Here is a 26424-nt window from a genome sequence, read left to right as displayed (position 1 = left end):
TAGTCAAAATATTAACTAAGTACAATGACATAAAGAAAGAAATCTCACTCTCAGATGCTAAGCATTACATAAAAGTTTAAAGGTAAGTGAAGTAAGTCAGACAGAGAAGGACAAATATCATATATCACTTATATGCAGAATCTAAAAAAAAATGATACAAATGAACTTATTTACAAAACAGAAACAGACTCAGAGACTCAGAGAATTAGCTTATGATTACCAGGGGGGAATGGCAGAGGGGAGGTGTAGATTGGGACTTTGGAATTGACATGTACACACTGCTATATTTAAAATAGATAACCAAGGACCTAATGCAAAAAAAAAAAAATTTTTAAGTGGCCAAAAAGACTAAATAAATGAAATTTTTGGAAGCCAAGATACCTGTTTTCTCTTACTTGTTGCCTCATCTTTTCATCCTTTAGACTTTCATGTTTAAGTTTTGCCAATTCCATAGCTAATTTTTCTTCTTGTTCAAGCTGGAGCTCCCTCAATCTTTTGTTTTCTTCTGCCTAAATAAAAAAATAAATAACTTTAGTCATTTGTCCCCCAGAACCAGATTTTTTTCCATTAAGGTTGAATTTGTTTTATAGCAAAAAACTACAAGTACCTTCTGAGCAGTCAACTGTTTATGTTTTAAAATACAAAATATAATTTCAATAAATAATTTTTCTGAACATTTTATCTGGAAAATGTTCTGAACATTTTATCACGGAAAATTTCTGAACATTTTATCTGAATGTTTTTTTTTCTGAACATTTTTTCATGGAAATTTTCAAACATCACCAAAAGTAAGAAGAATACTGAAACACTCCCTCAGGTAGCCATCACTCATCTTCAAAAATTATCAGTATTTTGCCAATCTTTTTTCTCTACTCTTCCACTCCACTCCCACTTTTTCCTATATATATATTTTTTTACTAGAGTATTTAAAAACAAATCCTAGATATATCATTACCATGTAAATAATTCAATATTGATCTCTACCTGACAAGAATTTCTTCTTATATAACCATACAAGTAATAAACTGAAATAAATTAACAATAATTCCTTAGTAAGGTCTAATAACTTTTCCATATTTAGATTTCCCCAGCTGTCTCGAAGATCTTTTTTTTTTTGGTTTGTTCAAATCAAAATCCAAACAAGGTCCATATATTGTATCTAGTTATGATTTCTATTAAGTCTCTTTTATTTTTTAACAGTCTCCTCACAGACTACCCCCCGCCAGCACACTGATTTGTTGTGGAAATTAGGACATATGTCCCACAGAATGTTTCACATTCTGAATTCAACTGATTGCTTCACCAGGATATCTTGTTTCTCTTTTGTATTTCCTATAAAATGGTAGAAAGATCTAGAGACTTGATTAAATTCTGTATTTAGGAAAGAATATGCACATGAAAAGATGTTCAATATCATTAGACATCAGGAAATTCAAGTTAAAACTACAATTATATATCACTACATACCTACTGGAATGGCTAAAACAAAAAGTAGCAGCAAAAACAAATGCTGGTGAGAAACAGCATTATTCACTGGCTGGGAATGTAAAATGGTATAGCTACTCTGGAAAATAGATTTTACAATACAACTCAACAGTTGTACTCTTAAGCATTTCTCCCAGAGAAATTTTATGTTTATTAAAAAAACCTGTACCCAAATGTTTACAGCAGATTTATTCAAAATACCCAACTGAAAATACCCAGACATCCTTCAACAGGTGAATGGTCAAATAAACTGTGGTATATCCATACTGTGGAACACCACTCAGCAACAAAAAAGAGTGAGTATTCATACAAACTACAATCTGGATGAATCTCCAGGAATTATGCTGAGTGAAAAAATCCAATCCCAAAAGGTTACATACTGTTTGATCCTATTTATATAATGTTCTTGGAACATGTTCTATTTTAAAGCTGAAACATAATTCACACAGCATAAAATTCACATTTCACAATTCACGGCTCAGCAGTTTTTTAGTACATTCACAATGTTGTGCAACCAACACCACTACCTAGTTCCAGAACTTTTTTTTTTTAATAGACTACTATTTGGAGCAGTATTGGGTTCACAGCAAAACTGACAAGAACAGAGTTCCCAATAAACACTCTGCCCACACACATGCACAGCCCCCTATCAACATCCCACACCAGAGGGGACATTTGTTACAATCAGTAAACCTACACTGACACATCATTAACACCCAAAGTCCATAGTTTACCTTACTGTTCATTCTTGGTGTTATATATTCTATGGGTTTAAACAACTGTATGATGACATATATACCTACCATTACAATATCATACAGAGTAGTTTCACTGCCCTAAAAATCCTCTTTGTTCTGCTTATTCATCCCACCCTCTCCAAAACCCCTGGAAACCACTGAACTTTTCACTAACCCCATTGTTTTGCCTTTTCCAGAATGTCATATAGTTGAAATCATACATTATGTAGCCTTTTCAGATTGGCTTCTTTCACTTTCATGTCTTTTCATGGCTTGATAGCTCATTTATTTTAGCACTGAATAATGATATTCTATTTTGTGGATTATTTATCCATTCACCTACTGAAGGACATCTTAGTTGCTTACAAGTTTCGGCAATTATGAATAAAGCTGCCATAAACATCCATGTGCAGTTTTGTGTGTGGATGTAAGTTTTTAACATTACAGAACCTTTTTATCACCCGAAAAAGAAACCCCATACCTGTTAGCAGTCACTCACCATTCCACTTACCCCTCAACCACTAATCTACTTCCTATCTGTGTGAATTTGCCTATTCTAGATATTTCATTTAAAAGAAATCATACAATATGTGGCCTTTTTGTGTTTGGCTTCTTTCATTTAGCATAATGCTTTCAACGTTCACCTATGTCGCAGTACATATCAGTAATGCATACCTTTTTATGGCTGCATAATATACAATTGTACAGATATAACATATTTTGCTTATCCATTCACAAGCTGATGGGCATTTGGGTTGTTTCCACTTATCTGGCTATCATGATTAATGCTGCTATGAACATTTGTGTAAAAGTTTTTTTGTGGACATAGATTTTCAATTATCTTGGTCATATGCTTAGGAGTGTAACTGCTATGTAATATAGTAACTATGCTTAACTTTTTGAGGAACTACCAAACAGTTCTGTACAGCCACTACACCATTTTACATTTCCAGCAGCAATGTACAAGGGTTCCAACACTTATTTTCCTTTTTTTTTTCCTCCAACTGCAGCAGTCCTCGTGGGTCTGAAGTGGTATCTCACTGTGGTTTTGATTTGCATCTCCCTAATGATTAATGATGTTGAGCATCGCTTTTTGGGCTTATTGCTCACTTGTATATCTTCTTTGGAGAAATGGCTATTGAAATCCTTTGCTCATTTTACTGATGAGTTGTACATGTAATGTTCTTTAAGTGACAAAATTATAGAAATGGAGAACATATTAGTGATTTCTACAGTTAGGGATGAGTTAGGGATGGACAAGAAAGAGAAGCGTATGCACATAAAAGGACAAAACGTGGGATCCTTGTGATCATGGAACTCCTCTGGATCTTGGCTATGGTATTATATATACAAAGCTACACGTTATAAACTGTATAGAAGCGCACGCACACACACACACACACACACACACACACACACAAATAAAACTGGGGAAATCTGAACAAGACTGGTGAATTGCATCACTGTTGATATCTTGTTTGTGATATTGTACTATACTTTTGCAAGATGTACCATTGGGAGAAATTGGGTACAGGCTATATAGGAACTTTATGTATTTTTCTTACAACTTCATATGAATCTATAATTATCTCAATAAAAATTTCAATGAACAAAAAGCAACAGCAAGTACTGCTGTGGACACAAAGCCATTGGAATTCTTATACATTACTTGAGGAAATGCAGAGTAGTGCAGTAACTCTGGAAAATGATTTGGCAGTTTCTTATAAAATGAAACTTACACATACCATATGACCCAACCATCCTACTATCAGATATCTATCCAAGAGAAATGAAAATTTATGTTCATAAAAAAGTTTGTATTCAGTTTTATTCACATTTGCCCAAAACTGTAAACAACTCAAATTTACTTCATACTGTGAATGGATAAACAAACTGTGGTACCTCCATATAATAGAATACTACTATACCATTCAGCAATTAAAATGAATGATTCATGCAACAACACAAAATCTTAAATTTGTTTTGCTGAGTGAAAGAAGTCAGACCCAAAAGGTGACATATTACATAATTCCATTTATATGATACTATGGAAAAGATAAACCTATTGGACAAAAAAGAAATCAATTGTTTCCAGGGATTGGGGGGTGGTGTGAGTGGTTGACTATAAAGGAGAAGCATGAGGGGACTTTTGGTGTGATGGATTGCTTTGTATGACATTGTGATGGTGGAAACAGTAATCTGCATTTGCTAAAATCCATAGAATTGTACATAACAAAGAATGAATTTTATAATATGCAAATTTAAAATGAAATCAACTAGTACATCCATACTGTGTACTACTACTTAATAATAAAAAGGAATCAACTGTTGACACATCCGACAACATGGATGAATCTCAAGAGCATTACGTGGAGTGAAAAAAGCCTATTCTAAAGGTTACAGACAAAAAAAAAATGGTTCTGAAGAACTTAGGGGCAGGACAGGAATAAAGACACAGACGTAGAGAATGGACTTGAGGACACAGGGAGGGGGAAGGGTAAGCTGGGACGAAGTGAGCGAGTGGCATGGACATATATACACTACCAAATGTAAAACAGCTAGCTAGTGGGAAACAGCCACATAGCACAGGGAGATCAGCTTGATGCTTTGTGACCGCCTAAAGGGGTGGGATAGGGAGGGTGGGAGGGACACGCAAGAGGGAGGAGATATGGGGATATATATGTATGTATAGCTGATTCACTTTGTTATAAAGCAGAAACTAACACCATTGTAAAGCAATTGTAAAGCAATTATACTCCAATAAAGATGTTTTAAAAAATAAATAAAGGTTATAGACGTATGATTCCACATATGTATGGAATCACATGCAGGACTGTTTATATAACATCTTTTTTAAAAAATAAGATTCTTGAAATAACAAAATTATAGAGATGGAGAACAAATTAGTGATTGCCAGTCATTATGGGGTTTGAAGGAAGTGTGTGACAATAATGGGGTAGGTAGCATGAATGAGGTCTTGGTGGTGATGGTTCTGTATCTTTTTTTTTTTTTTTTGCTGTACGCGGGCCTCTCACTGTTGTGGCCTCTCCCATTGCGGAGCACAGGCTCCGGATGCGCAGGCTCAGCAGCCATGGCTCACGGGCCCAGCCGTTCCGCGGCATGTGGGATCTTCCCAGACCGGGGCACGAACCCGTGTCCCCTGCATCAGCAGGCGGACTCTCAACCACTGCGCCACCAGGGAAGCCCTAGTTCTGTATCTTGAATAAGGTGGTGGTTGCATAAATCTACACATGTAATAAAATGACACAGAAATATATACGCATAACATAGCAATGACATTTTACAGCGTTGATATTATATTACAGTTGTGTAAGATATAACCGTTGGGGGGAAACTGCCCAAGGGCACAGTGGACCTCTCTGCACTATCTTTGCACCTTCCCAAGGATATGTAATTATTTCAACATTAGAAAAAAAAAAGAAATCAATCAGATTGATTGAGGACAATCAATCAGACTGGGGAGGACAATGGAATGCAGACTATAACAAATTAAATGTATTAAAAATCAGTCAAAAAAACCAACCAAACAAAAATCAATCAAATAACCACAATGGAGGAGATAGATAGGAGTGGACATAAGTAACTTTGGAAAAAAGTTTGACTAGATATTGCAAGGCTAAGGACACAAAGAACTGTACCTAAGTCTGTATTGTAGTTAGTAAATTTGTTGTTCACAAGGGTGCAGGTTAGCAATTCTGAAGCTATTTGTATTCTAGGGTTGAAAGAATAAATAAATATACTGTAGATAATCAGAGCCAGCTTTCTTTTTGTTGGGAGAATGCAATTACAAATAAGGAAAGGAGAAAGACAAAAATGACCCCTGTGGTGGCAGATTGGAGTCAGCAGTACCAACTCAGGCTCATGGTTTTTTTTAATTAATAAATACATGCAGATAGACAGACACACAAATGTAAACACAGATGTGCGTGTATGGTTATTTTCTAGTTTGTTTTCTAGTTCTTTCCACCTAGAGGGAGTAGAGCAGTAAAACCCCAGTAATAATGAACACGTCCATCATTCAGACCTTGGTTTCTAAATACCATTTTCCAATAAAAGGAACCAAGTCTTCTTAGAGAACTGGTTGATTCCAAGGCAAGGGAAGAATAAGCTGAGCCTGGAACATCTTGTGGTACCAGAAAGCAAGTAAACTGCATGTGTAGAGAGGGTCACGTGGCAGGGAATGTCAGCAACCTCTGGGAGATGAAAACTTCAGGCTTACAACTACAAGAACATGAACTCTGCTGACAACTTAAACGGGCCGAGAAGAGGCCCCAAGATCCAGATGAGAATGCATCCCAGGCAACACCTTGATTTCAGCCTTGTGAGACCAAGCAGACAATCCAGCTACACCATGCCTGGACTTCTGACCTACAGAAATTGTGAGGTAATAAATGGATATTGTTTTAAGCCACTAAGTTTGTGGAAGTTTGTTACACAGCAACAGAAAACTAATATAACAAATGAACTATAGTCTTCAAAATTGTCAAGGTCATGAAAGAGAAAAAAAGGGAGGAACTCACAGAATGGAGGAGACTTAGAGGAGACTAAGGACACCTGACAACTAAATGCAATTTGTGATACTGGAACAACAACAACAACAACAAAAAGGTGTTAGTGGAAAAACTGATGAAATCTGAATAAATCTCACAGTTTAGTTAATAGTATTGTGGCAAGGCTAATTTCTTCATTTTGATAATTATTCTATGATTAAGTTAGCGGTGACATAAAGGGAAGTCAGGTCAAGGGTATTATTTTTGCAACTATTCTGTAAAACTAAACTTATCTCAAAAAGTTAAAAATATGCATATGTCCAAGTTCTATCTGCTGAAAAGACCTGGAACCAATATAATAAGCATATCTAACACCCAAGAGTAATAAGCATATCTAAACCCAAAATTGTCTCCACTAAATGATAATAGAACTCCTTGGTACAATGGCCAATACCAGGTATGAAGCAAGAAATTTACAAGATGAACCTTGTATTAGGGTTTTCGAGAGAAACAGAAACAATATAATAAGGAATCAGCTCAAGCAATTATGGAAGCAGGCAAGTCCCAAGATCTGCAGGGTGAGTTGGAAAGCTGGAGACAGAAGCCAGCTAAAAGTTTAGTTCCAGTCTAAGGTCAAAGGCCTGAGAGCCACTGGTGTAGTTCCTGTCTGAAGGTTGGCAGGCTTGAGACTCAGTAAGAATTGTTTCAGTTCAAAATCTGCTTTACTCGGGCTTCCCTGGTGGCGCAGTGGTTGAGAGTCCACCTGCCGATGCAGGGGACACAGGTTCGTGCCCCAGTCCGGGAGGGTCCCGCATGCTGCGGAGCGGCTGGGCGCATGAGCCATGGCCGCTGAGCCTGCGCGTCCGGAGCCTGTGCTCCGCAACGGGAGAGGCCACAACAGTGAGAGACCCGCATACAGCAAAAAAAAAAAAAAAAAAAAAAAATCTGCTTTACTCAGTCTATTAATTTAAATGCTAATCTCATCCAAAAACACCCAAAATAATGGCTGACCAAATATCTGGACACCCCCCAGCCCAGTCAAGCTGGCACGTAAAATTAACCATCCCTAGCCTGTAACACCGTATTCTGACAAAAGCAAGAAAGCTACCACAAATAAAGGGAGCCTTGTCAAAAGGACACAGAAGCAATAAAAGGGCATCCACTGGCCAAATGTAGGACAATCTGAGCATGAAAAAGAATAATAAATACAATTAATTCAAGTATATAAAGGCCCATGACTCCAAAAAAAAAAAATTTTTAAGGGAAAAAGTCCAAAGCTCAAGAAAATAAAATTTTAAAAAGCAACATAGGCATACACCAATGGAAGTGACTAGGGCACCAATTCTTACTCTGAAAATTATTTATCTCCCTTTCCAGTAAAAACTGTATCTCAGGGTACCAAATTACGCTAGTTGATGAGAGAAAGTTCTTTACAGAGGAATTGCAGCTAATTAAATGTGAAAGTAACAACAAAATTAGAAAATCAGTGTTTTGCAACCCCTAATAATGAAAAAGATTCATTGGTGAAACCAAAGATTAAAGTTTGGTGGGGATCTTTACAATGGAGGAACCAGGCTGTCTCATTAAACCCACTAATCAACATTAGCATCAACATCAGCACCAGTATGTGCCTGCTGGTGGGATAAGATATCAAGGATAGCACTGCCATGGAGTCACAGCCAAAAGAGTTGTACCTAAACCTAATCCTGCCCTTAGGGTTAACTTTCATTTAGAGGAAATATAAGAGATAGGGGAACAAAGTAAAGGAACCACTGAGGAAGCAAATAGATAAATTCAGAAAGTGGGATATGCTATTAGACAACTGGCCTAGCTTCTTTAACAAGTAAAAAACATGAAGTTAACAAAAAAAGCACAGGGAAGGGTTGTTTTAGATTAAAAGGGACCTGACATAACCAAATACACTGGATAAACCTTGTTTGGATCTGATTAAAACAAACCAACTCTAAAAGCAGTCTTCTGATACAATCATAGAAATTTGATTATGGAATGGTATTAAATGATACCTTGAATTTATTGATAATTCTATCAGGTAAGATAATGGCACTATGCTGCTGCTATATAAAAATAAATCCATATTTTGTAAGATGTATACTGAAGTATACAAGAGAGAGTTGATATGATATCTGGGATTTTCTTTAAAATTAAAGAAAAATAAGAATAAAAAGAATAGGCAAAAAAATCTAATCCCCAAGGATCTTCTTGCTCAGGGTTAAAAAGTCATGTCTAAGCTTCTGGAATTTGAAACTCAGAAGGATGAATACCACTTTTAAAACTTGGTTTTGCCATTCCCCACAATATCTTACAAAATGTTGAACATATAGCAGACACTCAAAAAATACTGAAATATCAGAACATCTTTTTCACATTTATGAGAACTCATTTCTTTTCTTGGTGGTTTCCCTTTTTCTACCTCCCTCATCCCTTAAAATATGCACTGAAAAACTGTCTCCACACTTTAGTAGTTACATACCTACATATTATACCTGAATTTTTCAAGGCAGTATTTCAAAAATCAAAAATACAAGTAAATTCATAGCTAATAAATAAGTGTTCATTTTCTACCACTTAATGTACATGTTTAATCTCAATAAATTCAAAAAAGGTATTCTTAAATTTTTGTCTTTAGAATTTTAGGGAAAGCAACAGAATTATACTTATGTGAACAAAACTGTGGAAGTTAGTAATTATGAATTTCATATTTATGAAAAAAAAAAAACCTGAGTGCTTACTCTTCCAGGCACTATTCTAAGGGCTTTGCCTGTATTAACTGATTAATTACTAAAACAATCCTATGAAGTAGGTACTATTATTCTTCTCACTTTCTAGATGGGACAGAGAAAGTAAAAGCAAACTACCCAAGGTTCCACAGCTAACATATAGTAGTACTAGGACTCAAAGATACACAGTCCAGCTCCAAAACCCCAGCTCTTTCCCACTATACTGGGCTGACTCACTGGGAGGCATCCTTTGCCTGATACTTAGTCTCTCTACTCAATTCCAGTTGGCTTTCATTGTTTCCAAAGAGAAAATGAAGGAAAAAAATGATGTAAAAATGAATAGTAAAACTTACCTTTTGAATGGCCTCTTCCATATCCAACTCAAATTGTTCATTCTGTAATAATCGGAGGAACCTTTTGCGCTCAGCCCGGTCATCATTCTCATTCTGCACCATTTGGTCCCTGATTTGATTCTGCAGCCTTTGTAGTGCCTCGACATGCACTTGTTTGCAATAGTTTACATCTACTAATTTCTGATGCCTTTCACTAGAGCTCAGAGTTCTCCTTCTGGAAGCCTAAAATGGGGGGGGGGGGAAGCATACTTTAGTGCTCCAGGATCTAATTTTTTTTAATATATTGATGTAGCCCCAGAAACAAATGAAATGAAGATAGTTAACAGTAAAAAACGAAAGGCTTTTGGCTTCCTTCCTAAATTCAAAGAAATATATCATAATAAAAAAGCAAATGTGGTAGGTAACTACATGATATATCAATGAAGCAGGTACTATTAGTGTTCCCCATCTTATATATGAGGCATGAAAATTAAAGCAACTTGACCCAAGTTTCCTCAGCTAATAAACAGCCATACTAGAATTCAAAGACGTGCAGCTGAGCTCTATAGACCCAGCTCTTTACCACTACGGAGGGAATTCCTACTCATTCCACCCTCTACCCCTTCCCATTTGGCTGTAAAGTGAGGTTCAAAAGCTGGTCATGTCAACCTGGAAGAAATGGACAAATTCTTAGAAAAGCACAACCTTCTCAGACTGAACCAGGAAGAAACAGAAAATATAAACAGACCAGTCACAAGCACTGAAATTGAAACTGTGATTAAAAATCTTCCAACAAACAAAAGCCCAGGACCAGATGGCATAACAGGTGAATTCTATTAAACATTTAGAGAAGAGCCAACACCTATCCTTCTCAAACTCTTCCAAAATATAGCAGAGGGAGGAACACTCCCAAACTCATTCTAGGAGGCCACCATCACACTGATACCAAAACCAGACAAAGATGTCACAAAGAAAGAAAACTACAGGCCAATATCACTGATGAACAGAGATGCAAAAAACCTCCACAAAATACTAGCAAACAGAATCCAACAGCACATTAAAAGGATCATACACCATGATCAAGTGGGGTTTATTCCAGGAGTGCAAGGATTCTTCAATATACGCAAATCAATCAACGTGATAAACCATTTTAACAAATTGAAGGATAAAAACCATATGGTAATCTCAATAGATGCAGAAAAATCTTTCGACAAAATTCAACACCCATTTATGATAAAAACCCTCCAGAAAGTAGGCATAGAGGGAACTTACCTCAACATAATAAAGGCCATATATGACAAACCCACAGCCAACATCATTCCCAATGGTGAAAAACTGAAAACATTTCCACTAAGATCAGGAACAAGACAAGGTTGCCCACTCTCACTGCTATTATTCAACATAATTTTGGAAGTTTTAGCCACACCAATCAGAGAAGAAAAAGAAATAAAAGGAATACAAATCAGAAAAGAAGCAAAACTGTCACTGTTTGCAGATGACATGATACTATACACAGAGAATCCTAAAGATGCTACCAGAAAACTACTAGAGCTAATCAATGAATTTGGTAAAGGAGCAGGATACAAAATTAATGCACAGAAATCTCTGGCATTCCTATACACTAATGATGAAAAATCTGAAAGAGAAATTAAGGAAACACTCCCATTTACCACTGCAACAAAACAAATAAAATACCTAGGAATAAACCTACCTAAGAAGACAAAAGACCTGTATGCAGCAAACTGTAAGACACTGATGAAAGAAACTAAAGATAATACAAACAGATGGAGAGATATACCATGTTCTTGGATTGGAAGAATCAATAATGTGAAAATGACTATATTATCCAAAGCAATACACAGATTCAATGCAATCCCTATCAAATTACCAATGGCATTTTTTACAGAACTAGAACAAAAAAATCTTAAAATTTGTTTGGAGACACAAAAGACCCCGAATAGCCAAAGCAATCTTGAGAAAGAAAAACGGAGCTGGAGGAATCAGACTCCCTGACTTCAGACTATACCACGAAGCTACAGTAATCGAGACAATATGATACTGGCAGAAAAACAAAAATATAGATCAATGGAACAGGATAGAAAGCCCAGAGATAAACCCATGCACCTTTGGTCAACTAATCTATGGCAAAGGAGGCAAGGATATACAACGGAGAAAAGACAGTCTTCAATAAGTGGTGCTGCAAAAACTAGACAGCTACATGTAGAAGGATGAAATTAGAACACTCCCTAACACCATACACAAAAATAAACTCAAAATGGATTAAAGACCTAAACGTAAGACTGGATACTATAAAACTCTTAGAGGAAAACATAGGAAGAACACTCTTTGACATAAATCACAGCAAGATCTTTTTTGACTCACCTCCTAGAGTAATGGAAATAAAAACAAAAATAAACAAATGAAACCTAATGAAACTTAAAAGCTTTTGCAAAGGAAAGGAAACTACAAACAAAACGAAAAGACAACCCTCAGAATGGGAGAAAATGTTTGCAAACGAATCAACAGACAAAGGATTAATCTCCAAAATATATAAACAGCTCATGCAGCTCAATATGAAAAAAACAAACAACCCAAACCAAAAACGGGCAGAAGACCTAAATAGACATTTCTCCAAAGAAGATATACAGATTGCCAACAAACACATGAAAGGATGCTCAACATCACTAATCATTAGAGAAATGGAGATCAAAACCACAATGAGGTATCACGTCACACCAGTCAGAATGGCCATCATCAAAAAATCTACAAACAATAGATCCTGGAGAGGGTGTGGAGAAAAGGGAACCCTCTTGCACTGTTGGTGGGAATGTAAATTGATACAGCCACTATGGAGAACAGTATGGAGGTTCCTTAAAAAAACTAAAAATAGAACTACCATAGGACCCAGCAATCCCACTACTGGGCATATACCCTGAGAAAACCATAATTCAAAAAGAGTTCATGTACCACAATGTTCATAGCAGCACTATTTACAATAGCCAGGACATGGAAGCAACCTAAGTGTCCATCGACAGATGAATCGATAAAGAAGATGTGGCACATATATACAATTGAATATTACTCTGCCATTAAAAGAAATGAAATTAAGTTATTTGTAGTGAGGAGGTTGAACCTAGAGTCTGTCATACGGAGTGAAGTAAGTCAGAAAGAGAAAGACAAATACCATATGCTAACACATATATATGGAATCTTAAAAAAAAAATGGTTCTGAAGAACCTAGGGGCAGGACAGGAATGAAGATGCAGACGTAGAGAATGGACGTGAGGACACGGGGAGGGGGAAGGGTAAGCTGGGACGAAATGAGAGAGTGGCATGGACTTATATACGCTACCAAAAGTAAAACAGATAGCTAGTGGGAAGCAGCTGCATAGCACAGGGAGATCAGCTCAGTGCTTTGTGACCACCTGGAGGGGTGGGATAGGGAGGGTGGGAGGGAGATGCAAGAGGGAGGGGATATGGGGATATATGTATACACAGCTGATTCACTTTGTTATACAGCAGAAACTAACACAACACTGTAAAGCAATTATACTCCAATAAAGATGTTTTTAAAAAGGTCACGTTTTTCTAATATACATTTAATAGGTCAACCCGCTGCTATTTACTCATTCGCTCTCTCCTGGACCTTCATTTCCACTCATTTGTTCAGCGGTTCTTAAACATTTCCCAAATTTCCACTTGTGTGGGAAGTAAGATTTTTACCGGGCAGATTAAATATACTGTGGAGAAATGCGAAAAAAGGCTGGAAGCCACCAGGAGCGTCCCTTAAATAACAGCACCTGAGGTCTCTGAAAAAAATACGAGTTTCCCACTTTATTCTCAGATTGGGCACTTCAAATCCTTTTTTAGAAGCAGGCTGGCTCTGAACTAGAATTAAATCAATAGACAACCAAGTAGTCCCTTAAATAATAGCACCTGAGGTCTCTGAAAGCAAATACGAGTTTCCCACTTTATTCTCAGATTGGGCACTTCAAATCCATTTTTAGAAGCAGGCTGGCTCTGAACTAGAATTAAATCAATAGACAACCAACTAGTTTTGAGACCCCCCGACAGGCTCACCATCTCGGCCGACGAAACTCCCCCTCGCTCGCTCTGGCGGCCACCAACTCAGGCGGTTTACCAAGACGCCAGCAGAGCTCTCCGGTTTTGATACGGTTTCCCGGCAACTGCCGGCGCAGCGCGCCAGCCACCCGCGAAGGCCGCCGTCTCCCATTGGGCGCAGCCCTATCCAATGAGCGCTGAGCTTCTTGGGAGGCTTGGCAGGGCGGCTACTTCCGTAAGTTTTTTTGTTTGTTTTTGTTTTTCCATAAATTTTAAGGAGATGGGGTGGGGGAGTATAAATGTGTCCTGAGGCAAGCCCTTTGCAGTCTGTTAGGAGCCAAGATTTCCCTCAAGCCACTATCTGTCGGTTTGGTGGAGTTGGGAGCCAAGTTGAGGTGTGGAAACTGTTTACAGAGAAATACGGCAAACTCCTGTCTAAGACATGAGGCCAAAGTCACTTTCCGTGCACAGTACTTACTGCACCGTCAATGCATGTTCTGCAGGGTTGATGACGGCATTCGTTTCAGCAGTGGGAGGCACGGTCACGGCCTCCCTAGCTGAGTAACTGTGCACTGTGGGGGACCCAAAGAAGCTATTGGTAAATTGAGGGAATAAAATATATGGGCCACATGGATCTTATTCTATGTAATACAAGGCCCAGGTACCAATGAGAGAGCAGACAGATGATGGCAGGATTTTGGTTAGGTTTATTTTATTGGCAAGTTACACACTGAAGTCCATTTTAAATGGAAGAACTTAAGAACAGGAATGGGTCAGAGAAATTAGTCAAATATATTGATTTTAGAGATGACATATTTAGAGAACTCTTGTCCAAACTAAAAAAAAAAAAACTGTTAAGGTAGTTAGCATGTGAACTTGGCTTAGTTGAGGCTAATTTGAAGTCCATCTTGTGTAGCAATATGTCTGCTTAAAGATTAATTAAAAATAGGACTTATGGTTTCAGCTTCAAAGTATAAAAAACTTGGAAGTTATCACTTCCCCCCTTACTACCAGATAAAGCTGGATAAACTCGAAACTAATGACTTTTCTTGCATTCATCATAAAACTGAGGTCACAGGGCAACCCATCACCCTGAAATGTGGGGAGAGGTAAATCCAGAGAGTCACAGTCAAAACCTCCTTACATGGAGCAGAAGCCCCTGAAGCCATGAATTAGGAATAATTAAATGGTAATTTTGATGGATGCTGGAGACTGAGTATGGACTAGAATCAGTGAAACTAGTGGGGGCTGCCATGTTAGGGAGACCTCCACACTTCTCTGGGTTTTGTCTCCAGGAATCTCACCAGGTTCTCACAATGAAGAACCGAAAAAGATCGCCTATGGTCGTGGCAGGAGGCTGAGAAGAAGAATCATTGTGAAATATGTCCAGAGCCTTCTCCACAATAAAGGCCTACTTTACAGAGGAAAAGATTTTACCAGAGCCTTATTCAAGCTGGGGCAAGGACATTTCTCTGCCTCCAGCCTTTCTGTCTCACCTAAGTGGACAAAGGGGATCTAAGAAATATGCGTGAAGGTCCCAGCCCAGGGACACAGCTCTACCAAAAGACTTAACCATAAAATGCTTCCCCTTTCCCACACTTTATCACCACACCAACAATGCTCCAGTGTAATAACAGTTGATTACAGCTGGAAGTCCTTCAAAACACACTCTAACAAGGAATTCTTAGAGAATCCAAAGACAACAGGAGATAAAAACAAAAACAGAGGAATCTGAAGCCTCTGGAACCTACAGCTACAGCAAACATTAAACACAGCTTAACTCCTAGCCATATAATAAAAAAAAACCTCACACTAAAGCCCTGTTTACCTCAGTTCCCGTTACCCAATATACCGTGTCCACCTTTCAACAACAAATTACAAGGCTAAAGGCAGATTGTTAAGAGGCAAGGGAAAGCACAGTCTGAAAAGCAAAGTAAGCATCAGAACTAGACTCAGCTCTCACACACATGTGGAATCAAACAGGAATTTAAAATAACTATGATTAATATACTAAGGCATCTGACAGACAATGTGGACCACATACAAGAACAAAAGAGTAATTTAAGCACAGACATGGAAATGGAAGAATCTCCAAAGGAAATTCTAGAAATCAAAAACACTGTAACAAATGAGAAATGCCTTTAATAGGATATCAGAAGACTGGACACCACTGAAGAGAGAATCAGTGAGCTTGAAGATATGTCAATAAAAACCTCCCAAACTGAAATGCAAAGAGAATAATAGCAAATAGATAACCCTAATGGGCTTTTAGACCTCACCTTAGACTCAAATTGCTTTCTAACATCAGAAGGGACTTGTGCAAGTGTATGCGTGTGTGTGTATAGGGAGAATATTGTCAATGTTTCTGTCTTTTGGGAGTCTTATAAACCCAGTTACTACAAAAGTAAAATTGACAACAGGGTGTGTACAGTACAAAGCACTTTGAAACCAGGATGTAACTATTATTTGCATTTAATCCCCTGTTAGTCTAGCAACTTCCAAAAGAAGTCTCCGAAAATCATGGCTTATGTATAGCTTCTCTTAAAGTAGCCTCTAATTACACCTTGTTGACTGGGCTGTCAGCAGAAATTTTGTTGTTGTTGTTGTTTGTTTGTTTGCGGTACACGGGCCTCTCACTGTTGTGGCCTCTCCCGTTGCGGAGCACAGGCTCCGGATGCGCAGGCTCAGCGGCCATGGCTCACGGGCCCAGCCGCTCCGCGGCATGTGGGATCTTCCCAGACCAGGGCACGAACCCATGTCCCCTGCATCGGCAGGCAGACTCTCAACCACTGCGCCACCAGGGAAGCCCTGTTGTTGTTGTTTTGAACACTAATGTATCCCAAGCATTTAAAATAGTGCTTGGAATTTAGTAAGTGATAAATAAATATTTGTTAAATGAACAAATGATTGAAATTATATTACTGTTATGCACACAAGAGAAAGCCCTACCAGAAATAACTTTGAAGAAATATTGTTCTTCATCAGTTAGAGTTTTATTAATTTTATTTATGTTTTCAAAGAGCAAACTTTTGGTTTTATTAATTTTTTTTCTATTGTTTTTTTTATTTACAAGTCCATTGTCTTCTGCTCTTACCATCATATTTTCTCCTGTGTTTGCTTTGGGTTTAATTTGCTCTTCTTTTTATAGTTTCATAAGGTGAAAGCTTAAATCTTTAACGCCATTCTTCTTTTCAAATATAAATGTATAACTTATATTTCCCTCTGAGCCCTGCTTTAGCTGCCTCCCACAGATTATGATATGTTCTGCATTCTCATTTGTTCAATTCAGAATATTCAGAGACTTCGTCTTTGACCCATGAATTATTTAGAGGCGTTTTGTTAACTTTCCAAACATTTCAGATTGTCCAGGTGTCTTTTTGTTATTGATTTCTAGTTTAATTCCATTATGGTCAGAGAACACACTCTGTATGATTTCAAATCTTTTAAATTGAGGTTTGTTTTATTGTTCAGAATACTGTCTGTTCTGGTGAATGTTTCATGTGTCCTTGAAAAGAATGTGTATTCTGATGTTTTGGGTGAGATGTTCAATAAGGTCAAGTTGATTGAGAATGCTGTTCAGGTATTCTATATTGTTACTGTATTTCTATCGATTTGCTTTATTAATTACTGAGAGGAGTGTTGAGGTCATCAAGAATAACTGTGGATTTGCTTATTTCTCTTTTCAGCTCTTTTTTTGCTGCATGTGTTTTAAAGTTCTATTGTTAGAGGTATACACCTTTAAGATTATTATGTCCTAAAAGTATTTTGACATTAACATTCTGAAATGACTCTCTTTTTCCCTGGTGATAGTGTTTGTTCTGAAGTCTTTTTGATATTAATGTAGGCAGTCCAGATTTTATTTAGTGTTTACATAATATGTCTTTCTCCTTGCTTTTACTTTTAATGTGTCTTTATATTTAAAATGGCTTTCCTGTAGATAGTGTATAGTTGGGTGTTGCTTTTTTATTCAATCTGACAATCACCATCCTTTAATTGGTGTGTTTATGCCATTTATATCTACATATCATTATGGATATTATGCATGGATTGATATCTACAATTTTGCAAATTTTAAAATATTTGTTGCATCTGTTATTGATTCATTTTCTCTTCTTTTTCTTGCTTCTTTTTGATTAATTTTTGTAGTTCCATTTTATTTTCATTATCAGCTTATTATTTATACCTCTTTATTTTTTAGTGATTGCCCTAAGATTTACTATATATATGTATATGTGTGTGTGTGTGTATACAGTTTACAACAGTTTAATTTCAATTCCTGCATCCCATCTTTTGTGCTATTGTTATCATACATTTTATTTACATATATAAATCCACAATACATAGGTTTCCACATATATTGGGTGATTTGATAGTGTCATGAAGTTCTCAAATGCTCTGCTTTTTCCTCCTCCAATCTTTCTATCTTTGTGTTTCACTTTAGGTAGTTTTTATTGCCATATCTTCAAATTTTCTGACTCTTTCCTCAGCTATGTCAAGTCTTCTGATGAGCCTGTCAAAGGCATTCTTCATGTTCATTACTATTTTGTTTTTATCTAATATTTCCATTATCTCTTTCTTATACTTTCTACCTTCTCAGCTAAAAATACCCATCTTTTCACATATATTGTCTGTCTTTTCCATTAGAGACTTGAGTATATTAATTATAGTATTTAAATTTTTCTGATAGTTTCACCATCTGGGTCATATGAGTTTTGTTCTGTTGACTGCTTCACCTTTGTACACTTTTTACAGTGTTTTCTCTTGGTTTTGTGTGTGTGTCTCATACTTTTTGATTGAATGCCAGACATCATGTGTAAGACAGCAGAGACCAAGATAAGTCATATCTATGCCTGGCAATAGCACACCTATTCTCCTACAGTGAATGTAGGAGGTTGACTCTGTATAGTCAGAAGCTGAGCTGGATTTGAACTTTGTGTTGCTTCGGTTATCTTCAGTGCACCACTGTCTTCAAATTTTTCCCGTGTTATCTTGTGCTTATGTTGGGGGTTGGTCTTCCAGATTGCTTCTCTCAACATTCCTGACTCACCCTTACCTTTAGGCCTTCCCTGTATTCCTGCATGTCAGAGGTTCTCTCCATACTCGTCTCCTCCCGAGCAGATTGCTCTTCTTTGTTGCTCCTGTTTACTAGCCAGGAGGTGGGAGGAAGGGGGTTCTCTGTTATCCTGGTCCAGTCTCAGCATTTTAGACAGGTCTTGGCACACTAGGTCTCTGGTGTCTCATATTGGAAAAACTTTCCTTAATGATAAGAATTCACTGTTTTCTTTTGGCCTTTAAAGAAAGCCTAAAACCATCAACCTGACCTGTAAAGGCTTATATATCTAGCCCTTCAGGTTTCTTCTTCAAACTTTGGCCAAAAATGGACTTCTCTGCGCTTTTTCTTGTCAGAGGGCCTTTGTATGTGTGGGTTTCTGTCCTTAATAAGAGTATGTGATGACAAAGTCCACCAGCTGTCTTGCCAATGAGATAACACATGCTCTGGATGGCAGAGCAGAAAAAGAGAAGGAGCCTTGCTTCTTTATGACCACAGAGCTACCACACCAGCCCTGGGCTACCTAACTCATGACCTCATGCTATCTGACAGAAAAGTAAACTAATTTGTCTAAGCCTCTGTGTCCTCTTCTCCACCCGGGATTCTATTACAGTTATCCAAATGCAATTCCTAACTGATACAACCACTATCTCTGTTTAATTTCATGGGTGAAAATGATTAAGAAAAACAAAACTTTTTGCAGCATTAATTGCCTTTTTAAATCAAAATCAGTGTTTGATTTTAAAGATTATTAGTAGTTAGAGTGGAAAACCTCTAATTTCCTTTCTCACATTTTCCTCTCTCCCTTCTTTATTTTCTAGAAGCTACTACCCAGTTTCCTTCCTTTAATCCCTGTGATCTCAGTCTTGACTACAATTTTTAATTCTTGGTTTTGTTCTCCAAAATATCCATGCAACATGTTTGTCTAGTAATTCGATAACCCAGAGTCATGTCATTGCTATCTAAAAATTGGCACTTGCCATCTGCCTTTACAAGGATTAAGTCACTAGCCACTGCAGTAACTGACCTTCAATACACCCTGAAAGGAGTTCAGGGTGGAGATCAGGAATGAGGCACTCTGTGCTCTGGGAACAACTAGCAGAACAGGCCTTCAGATAGTTAGAAACTTTCAGGAGAAGATTTTATGAGCCCAAATACTTGCATCTTCTCATATGCAGTAAGACACTAAAATCATTCACAGAGACATCTGCTCCTCATGACTAGCAGCAACCTTCATGAGCCTAGCAGTCAAGTTTACTTTTTACAAAAAAAAAGTAAACTTGACTGCATGTATCCACCTCCACTAAAATCACCTATAATACTGACCTTCCCCCCTACCTCTTCAGAGAAGTTCCTCAGAGCTATTTGGGATGCTGTCTCCCAGGCTATAGCCCTCATTTTGCCCCAAATAAAACTTAACTCATAGGTCTTACATTGTGCTTTTTCAGTTGACATCATTTACAAATTGGATAAAAATGCCTTTCATATTTTCAAATACTTCATAGATAAAAATGCTGAGTAAGACTGGGAGAACGCAGAGCCCTGATACGCACTACTAGAGTATCTGTCCAGGTGGACCTAGATCAGCAAACTCTGAGTACAATCATTCAACAATTTACCAATGCACTAATTTTACTAATATACTGCCAATATTTCTATACCCTTCTGTAAGAATATAATGAGGGAATTCTCCAAAAAGACTTCTCTAAAGTCTAGATACATTATGATTTCTTCATTTCCTTATCCACCTAACACAATCTAATTAATTGCTTGGCATCCAAATGACAAATTCTTTGGTTGCAAACATAGACTCAAGTCAACATTATTTATCTGAAATGCTCACACATCAATAAATAGAAATGTCTTTGAAACATTAACAGGGTACAAATCTGATCTTTAAATGTTTAGTTACTTGATGAAGGTAAGCTCTATCATGTACAATGGACTTCTAAATCACAATAGGATATTAGTTTTTGCAAGGAAATATTTGTAACTTTGAGACTACTCATTAATCAAATACACAAAGTATGTCACTCATCGATATATAGATTATCTGTTTCATCAGGCAGTTAAATATATCAATACTATTTTCTTCTTAAAACATGCAATTAATATTTCATAACATCACACACAGCAGTAGTTTAAATGCAGTACTAATTGTCTAAATTTACCAAAATGTGGTTAGCACAGAGCCCTGAACATAGCATAGCTCAATAAATATCCATTGAAGGATTAACATTATATTTAGAATGTACTAATTTGAGTGTTAGGATGATTAGAAGGGTAATTCAGGTAGGGAATCTATTATGTGGTGGTGGGGGAAGCACTGCATTCAGTTAGTACAAATAAACTAAGGGGAAGCCATGTAGGTCATCAGAAGTTATGAGAGACAAAAAGAAGGATTTGTGGAATGGTTGCCACACTTTTAAACACAATAGTGAGGGGGAGCTGAATAAAACCAATAGGATTCTTGACCAAGTACAATTCAAGTTCTCAGTTATAGAGTATTCACACTGTACTCCCGGTTGCCCTAGCAAAGGGACCTCTACCTTAAGGTAATGACATTATAATAAGAACAAAGTGTACTAATGAAGAAACAGTGATTAAAAATCGAGCCATACATAATCAAGTTAAAACATGCAACAGTCACCTTGAAGGAAATTGTGGTTAAATGGTATATACCGTTGACCCTTGAACAACATGGGTTTGAACTGCAAAGGTCTACATATACAGGGATTTTTTTCAATAGATACATACAGTACTACAGGATCACTGGTTGGTTGAATCTGCAGATGCAGAACCATGGGCACCGTGGGCTGTATATGGGACTTGAGCATCTGTGGATTTTGGTATCCAGGGCAGGTCCCGGAACCAGTTCCCCGCAGATACCCAAGGACCACTGTATGTGGCAAACACTGAGACCATGAGAGAAAGAATACACAGCACGAGTAAAAAGCTTCCGTTGAGCCTTGAAAGAGTTTTTGGGAGCTGCAAACCTTTTGCTCCCCTCTCTCCTTGAGTCACTGGTCACATGATTGCATATCAGCGTTACCTCTACTGCTCTACTCATTGGCAACACTGTCTAAGAGGAACAGAGGAAGGTTACCCTCTTGGTGTTGTATATAAATTGACTTGAGATGAAGCCTACTGCAAATTTCTTGACATAACCATCTTCTCAAAGTGTTAGGCTCCTTGAAGTGAGGGTAAGAGATGAGGATCAGTTCAGGATATAACAGGTTCAGTAGCCTAGAATTTGTTAATTCCTAATAGTGAAATGTCATGCAGCATTGCAAAGTATTTTAGCAAACATGTATGCTTCTCATTTATTTTGCTTCTCTAACTGAGGATCTTTGACTCTAAAGGAAATTTTAGTTGTAGCTCCTTGTGTCTAGTCCACACATGGGTATTGTAGAAAGATTCTACAATAATTTATGCTATTTAATAGGGGGTCTGCCAGAGAAAAAGATTTTTGGCCTGACTGTTCATCTAAAACAAAGACAAATTTAATCAATTGCAATGATTAACTGATTTTATCTGAAGAAAATTAGCCTAAATTTTTTTTTAATTAATAGTCTTTGCTTTTTAGATCAGTTTTAGGTTTATGGAAAAATTGATAGAATACAGAGAGTTCCCATATGTGCCCTCTTCCATTCACACCCACACAATTTCCACTGTGATTAGCACCATACATTTGTTACAGCTGACGAGCCAATATTGATACATTATTCATTATAGTCCATAGTTTACATCAGAGTTCACTGTTTTGTGCAGGTCTACATGGATTTTGACAAGTGCATTATGTCATGTATCCACCATTACAATATCATGCAGAATAGTTTCACTGCTCTAAAATGCCCTGTGGTCCACCTATTTATCCTTCCCTCCTTCCACCCAAACCTCTGGAAACTACTAATCTTTCTACTGTCTCTATAGTTTGCCTTTTCCGGAATGTCATATAGTTGGAATCATACAGTATGTAGCCTTTTCAGACTGACTTCTTTCACTTAGTAATATGGATTTAAGGTTCCTCCGTGTCTTTTCATGGCTTGATAGAGCATTTATTTTTATCACTGAATAATATTCCATTGTATGGCTTTTTAAAAAACAATTATAAGCCCACATGCCTAGAGCTCATGCTCCGCAACAAGAGAAGCCACTGCAATAAGAAGCCCGTACACCACAACGAAGAGTAGCCCCCGCTCGCCGCAACTAGAGAAAGCCCGCGTGCAGCAACGAAGACCCAACACAGCCAAAAATAAAAAAATAAAATAAATAAATTAAAAAAATATATTTAAAAATTATCACATTTAAAGATGTCTCATGATAAATTATTACTATTATAAACGATATTTCATTGTTAAGGACGGATTTATGCCCTCCCAGAATTAAGGGGAAATCTGGTTCATTTCCCCTTGGGATATAGCTTTTCACTCACAGGTCTAGACTAAAGGTCTAGATTACTGAAGGGAAAAAGCTTTCCCTGATAATAAATGATGGATTATACTGATTAATGTTCCCCAATAGTTACAACATAAAAGGGTGGAACATATCGGAGGTGCTGATATGAAATAAGGCATGTTAATAGGTACACACTGTAAGTTCTAACTATGCAGGAGAAATTATTTACAAAATCGTATTGCTTTATAAAATGAAGCAATTAGAACAAAACAATTTTTCTTTTGTTCAGAAAAATGCCCAAATCTAATCTAATTTGCTGCAGCTGGACACCACCTGCAGATGACTGTTTAAGTACTCTGAACATTACACACTTATCTTTTAAATATTGATAATGCCATTTTTCATTTCCTTGACATGAAATCCCACAGGGAATAATTATGCTAATAAACCTTAATGATTCTTGCAAATAAATGATCAAACCAAATTGCTACTGTTGATTTATATTAATGGATGCCTTTAGGATGAGATTTGCCAGTACGGTGCTGCCTCTTGAATCTCAATTCATCTTATTTAGCTGAAGAGCGTACATAGTTTGTTAAATAGACGGACTGTTTAAAATATAATGTGTGCAGTTTTTGCACTTCATAATGTTCAAGCATTACCAACTTGCCTTGTGGCAAATCTGCATTTAATGGTTTCATCGTATATAACTTCCTTTTGTACTTTTTCTCTCTATTATATGCAGTTAGGAAATGACTACGTTCTGGTTGATTCAGAATAGGCCAGCTTCCATGTGTTGAATCTGGTTGTTCTGTTAAGACAATGAAATCTGTTTCTAGATATTTTAGCCACCATAAGCTGGGAATCACATTGACTATGTGAGGATGGGATCAAGTGTCACATAATTGTTTGGGGTGGGGGGAAGGGCACTATTAAATGGCTTATTTGTTGCCCCATTTAAACCTAGAGTAGTGGGTCTCTTCCTCTCCTGCTCTCCCACTTTCACTCTTGCTCTGGCACCCTCACCCACCAAGTCTACAGTGACCAGGAAGTTGCTGACTTTGTAAATTCTAAAGTAAAACTGGAAAATAACTGCAGAATTGCTATATACTCATTTCCAGGGCTGGGGAACACTACACAGAAAGAAGGCTTATTCGTTGTAGATACGAACACAATTTTATCTGGGTAATTTTGTAAAAAGCCACTTTTGTTTAAAATACCATATAATTGGGAAAAAATTACCTTCATCCAGATAATTGCCTCAAATGTCCTTTTTTTGTGCCTTGAATGTCAAATTCTAAGCATAGGAGAAAAAGTAGAGACAAACAGGTATAGAGACAGAATTGAATGAAAGTGATGTAAATTAGTAGTAAAATAGGGGATTGGAATATATAAAAAATCATGTATATATAAACAGGGTATGGAACTTGTGATATGAAATAACAGTTGCTTAGGGATTTGTCCAGTGTTACAGTGCACAGAGACTGTAATTTGGTTAGTGGTGAAGCAAAGATGACCACACTTAATTCATTGTGACGAGCAGAGGCATCCGCTTCTGAATTATAAAGCTCTCAGTGATTTTTAGAAGTATACATATTAATATATATGTAAACTACCTTTATAAAGGTATTTTTTTCATTTCTTAGCTTTAGAAAAAGTGCCTAATTTGATCAAATTTGGTACATTTATGGCAATTTTTTCTAATTAAAAATTAACAAGACTCCAACTTACAAACCACTAAATGCATTTATTATATTCATTGTAAAATTTTCTAATTTAGCAAAAAATGAGGGGTGATTGAAATATGCAATGATAAAGGAATGATTAAAGTAAATGATAGCACATCAGCTATGTACCTAGAGAAATGTGGGTGTGTCTGGAGGGCTGGAGGGCAGGCCAGGGAGAGGTGATTTGTGGGGAGCCTAAGCACCCTCACAGGAAAGGAGAATGACTGGGCACTCAGAACCTGAGGAGTAACTCTAAGGTCCTAGGAGAGGAACAGGGACACAATAACCCTCCAGGAGGAATGGCAGATGAAGAAGGCAGCCCCCTGGGGAGGGAGTCAAAGGACCCAAGCTGGCTGCGGGAACTTGGAGCCAGGCAGAGAAGTACTGGTACAAGGCTGTTTCCATTGTTCTGTCCTCAGACCCAGCCCTGCTACGTCCATTGCTGGAGGGGAGGGAGGATTAGGGAGTGTGAGGGGGAAAGAGAGAAAGAGAGAAGCTGTATCCATCAAGTGATAGAGCTAACAGAAAAGAATGGTCCAGAAATTCTGTAACAAGCTTACCCTGAGGTAATAGATGGCAACGTGTATACGGAAATGTAGTGGAAAACAGTTAATATTAGAAAGTATTATCCTGGTACCTTATCATCTATTGAGCACCTACTACATGCCAGTCACTTCGTATATAATTGTCTATAATCATCAGAACAACCCAGTTCGTTTTACAAATGCAGAAAACAAGATTCAGAAGAAACAACTTGCCAAGTTCACAGACAGGGCCAATAGTGGGACAGAGTTTTGTACCAAGTCTGTCTCCCCAGCTCATGCTCTTTTCATGAGTTCAGAATTTTTCAAACTGTGGATCACGAACAGTATTTAAATAGAAATAGAATAGCCTGAAAAACATTAGAGGGCATCAAATCTAGTAAGATGGGTATTGTTTTGTGAAACTTCAGTTATTGAAAGAAAGAATGCATGTATATATTGGATCATGACATAAAATGTGTTTCTCACTATGGGTCAAGCTCAAAAAAGTTTAAAAACTACTGACTTAGATCACATTGCCTCTCTTTCCCAATCTTAGGGAGATGCTCTTCACTTCTGAATTATAGCAAATTTCTCATTTTACAGAATGTTTTCCACAAACTATACCAGTCCTTTTAACCATTATGGATTAGTATATCAAGATGATCCTCATTTATTCTTTCCTATGCAAACCTAATCTTCAGTTTTGTTAAAATATGCATTATAATTAATGTCTATAATAAAATGCATATGTTAACAATAGATCATAGATTACATAACACACTTTTAATTTATACATAATAAAATATGTCATATACTAATGGTATATACATTACACAGTTTATGTTCTGCATAGGATTTAT

The 26424-nt window shown here is 37.2% G+C and overlaps 1 protein-coding gene across 7 annotated transcripts in view; it reads right to left on the bottom strand.

Annotated features, from left to right (window-relative positions):
- Nucleotides 1-26424, bottom strand: part of MNS1 (meiosis specific nuclear structural 1) — an 84072-nt gene that overhangs the window by 41741 nt on the left and 15907 nt on the right. For 3 of the 7 annotated variants that reach the window (XM_033436972.2, XM_049705997.1, XM_033436971.2), the window contains 2 exons: nucleotides 9825-10046; nucleotides 382-509 (listed from right to left, as the gene is read on the bottom strand). In XM_033436972.2, the coding sequence (XP_033292863.1) occupies nucleotides 382-509; nucleotides 9825-9926 (230 nt within the window). In that variant the 5' untranslated portion in view covers nucleotides 9927-10046. Of the gene's footprint in view, nucleotides 1-381; nucleotides 510-9824; nucleotides 10047-13883; nucleotides 14038-26424 lie in introns of those variants that run through there. The other 4 variants (XM_004274658.4, XM_033436970.2, XM_033436973.2 and 1 more) reach the window with 4 other exon arrangements.

This window comes from Orcinus orca, chromosome 2, assembly GCF_937001465.1.
Source record: "Orcinus orca chromosome 2, mOrcOrc1.1, whole genome shotgun sequence".
Classification (NCBI taxonomy): domain Eukaryota; kingdom Metazoa; phylum Chordata; class Mammalia; order Artiodactyla; family Delphinidae; genus Orcinus; species Orcinus orca.
The sequence above is the reverse complement of the archived record's forward strand: the minus strand, read 5'-3'. Positions and strand labels throughout refer to the sequence as shown.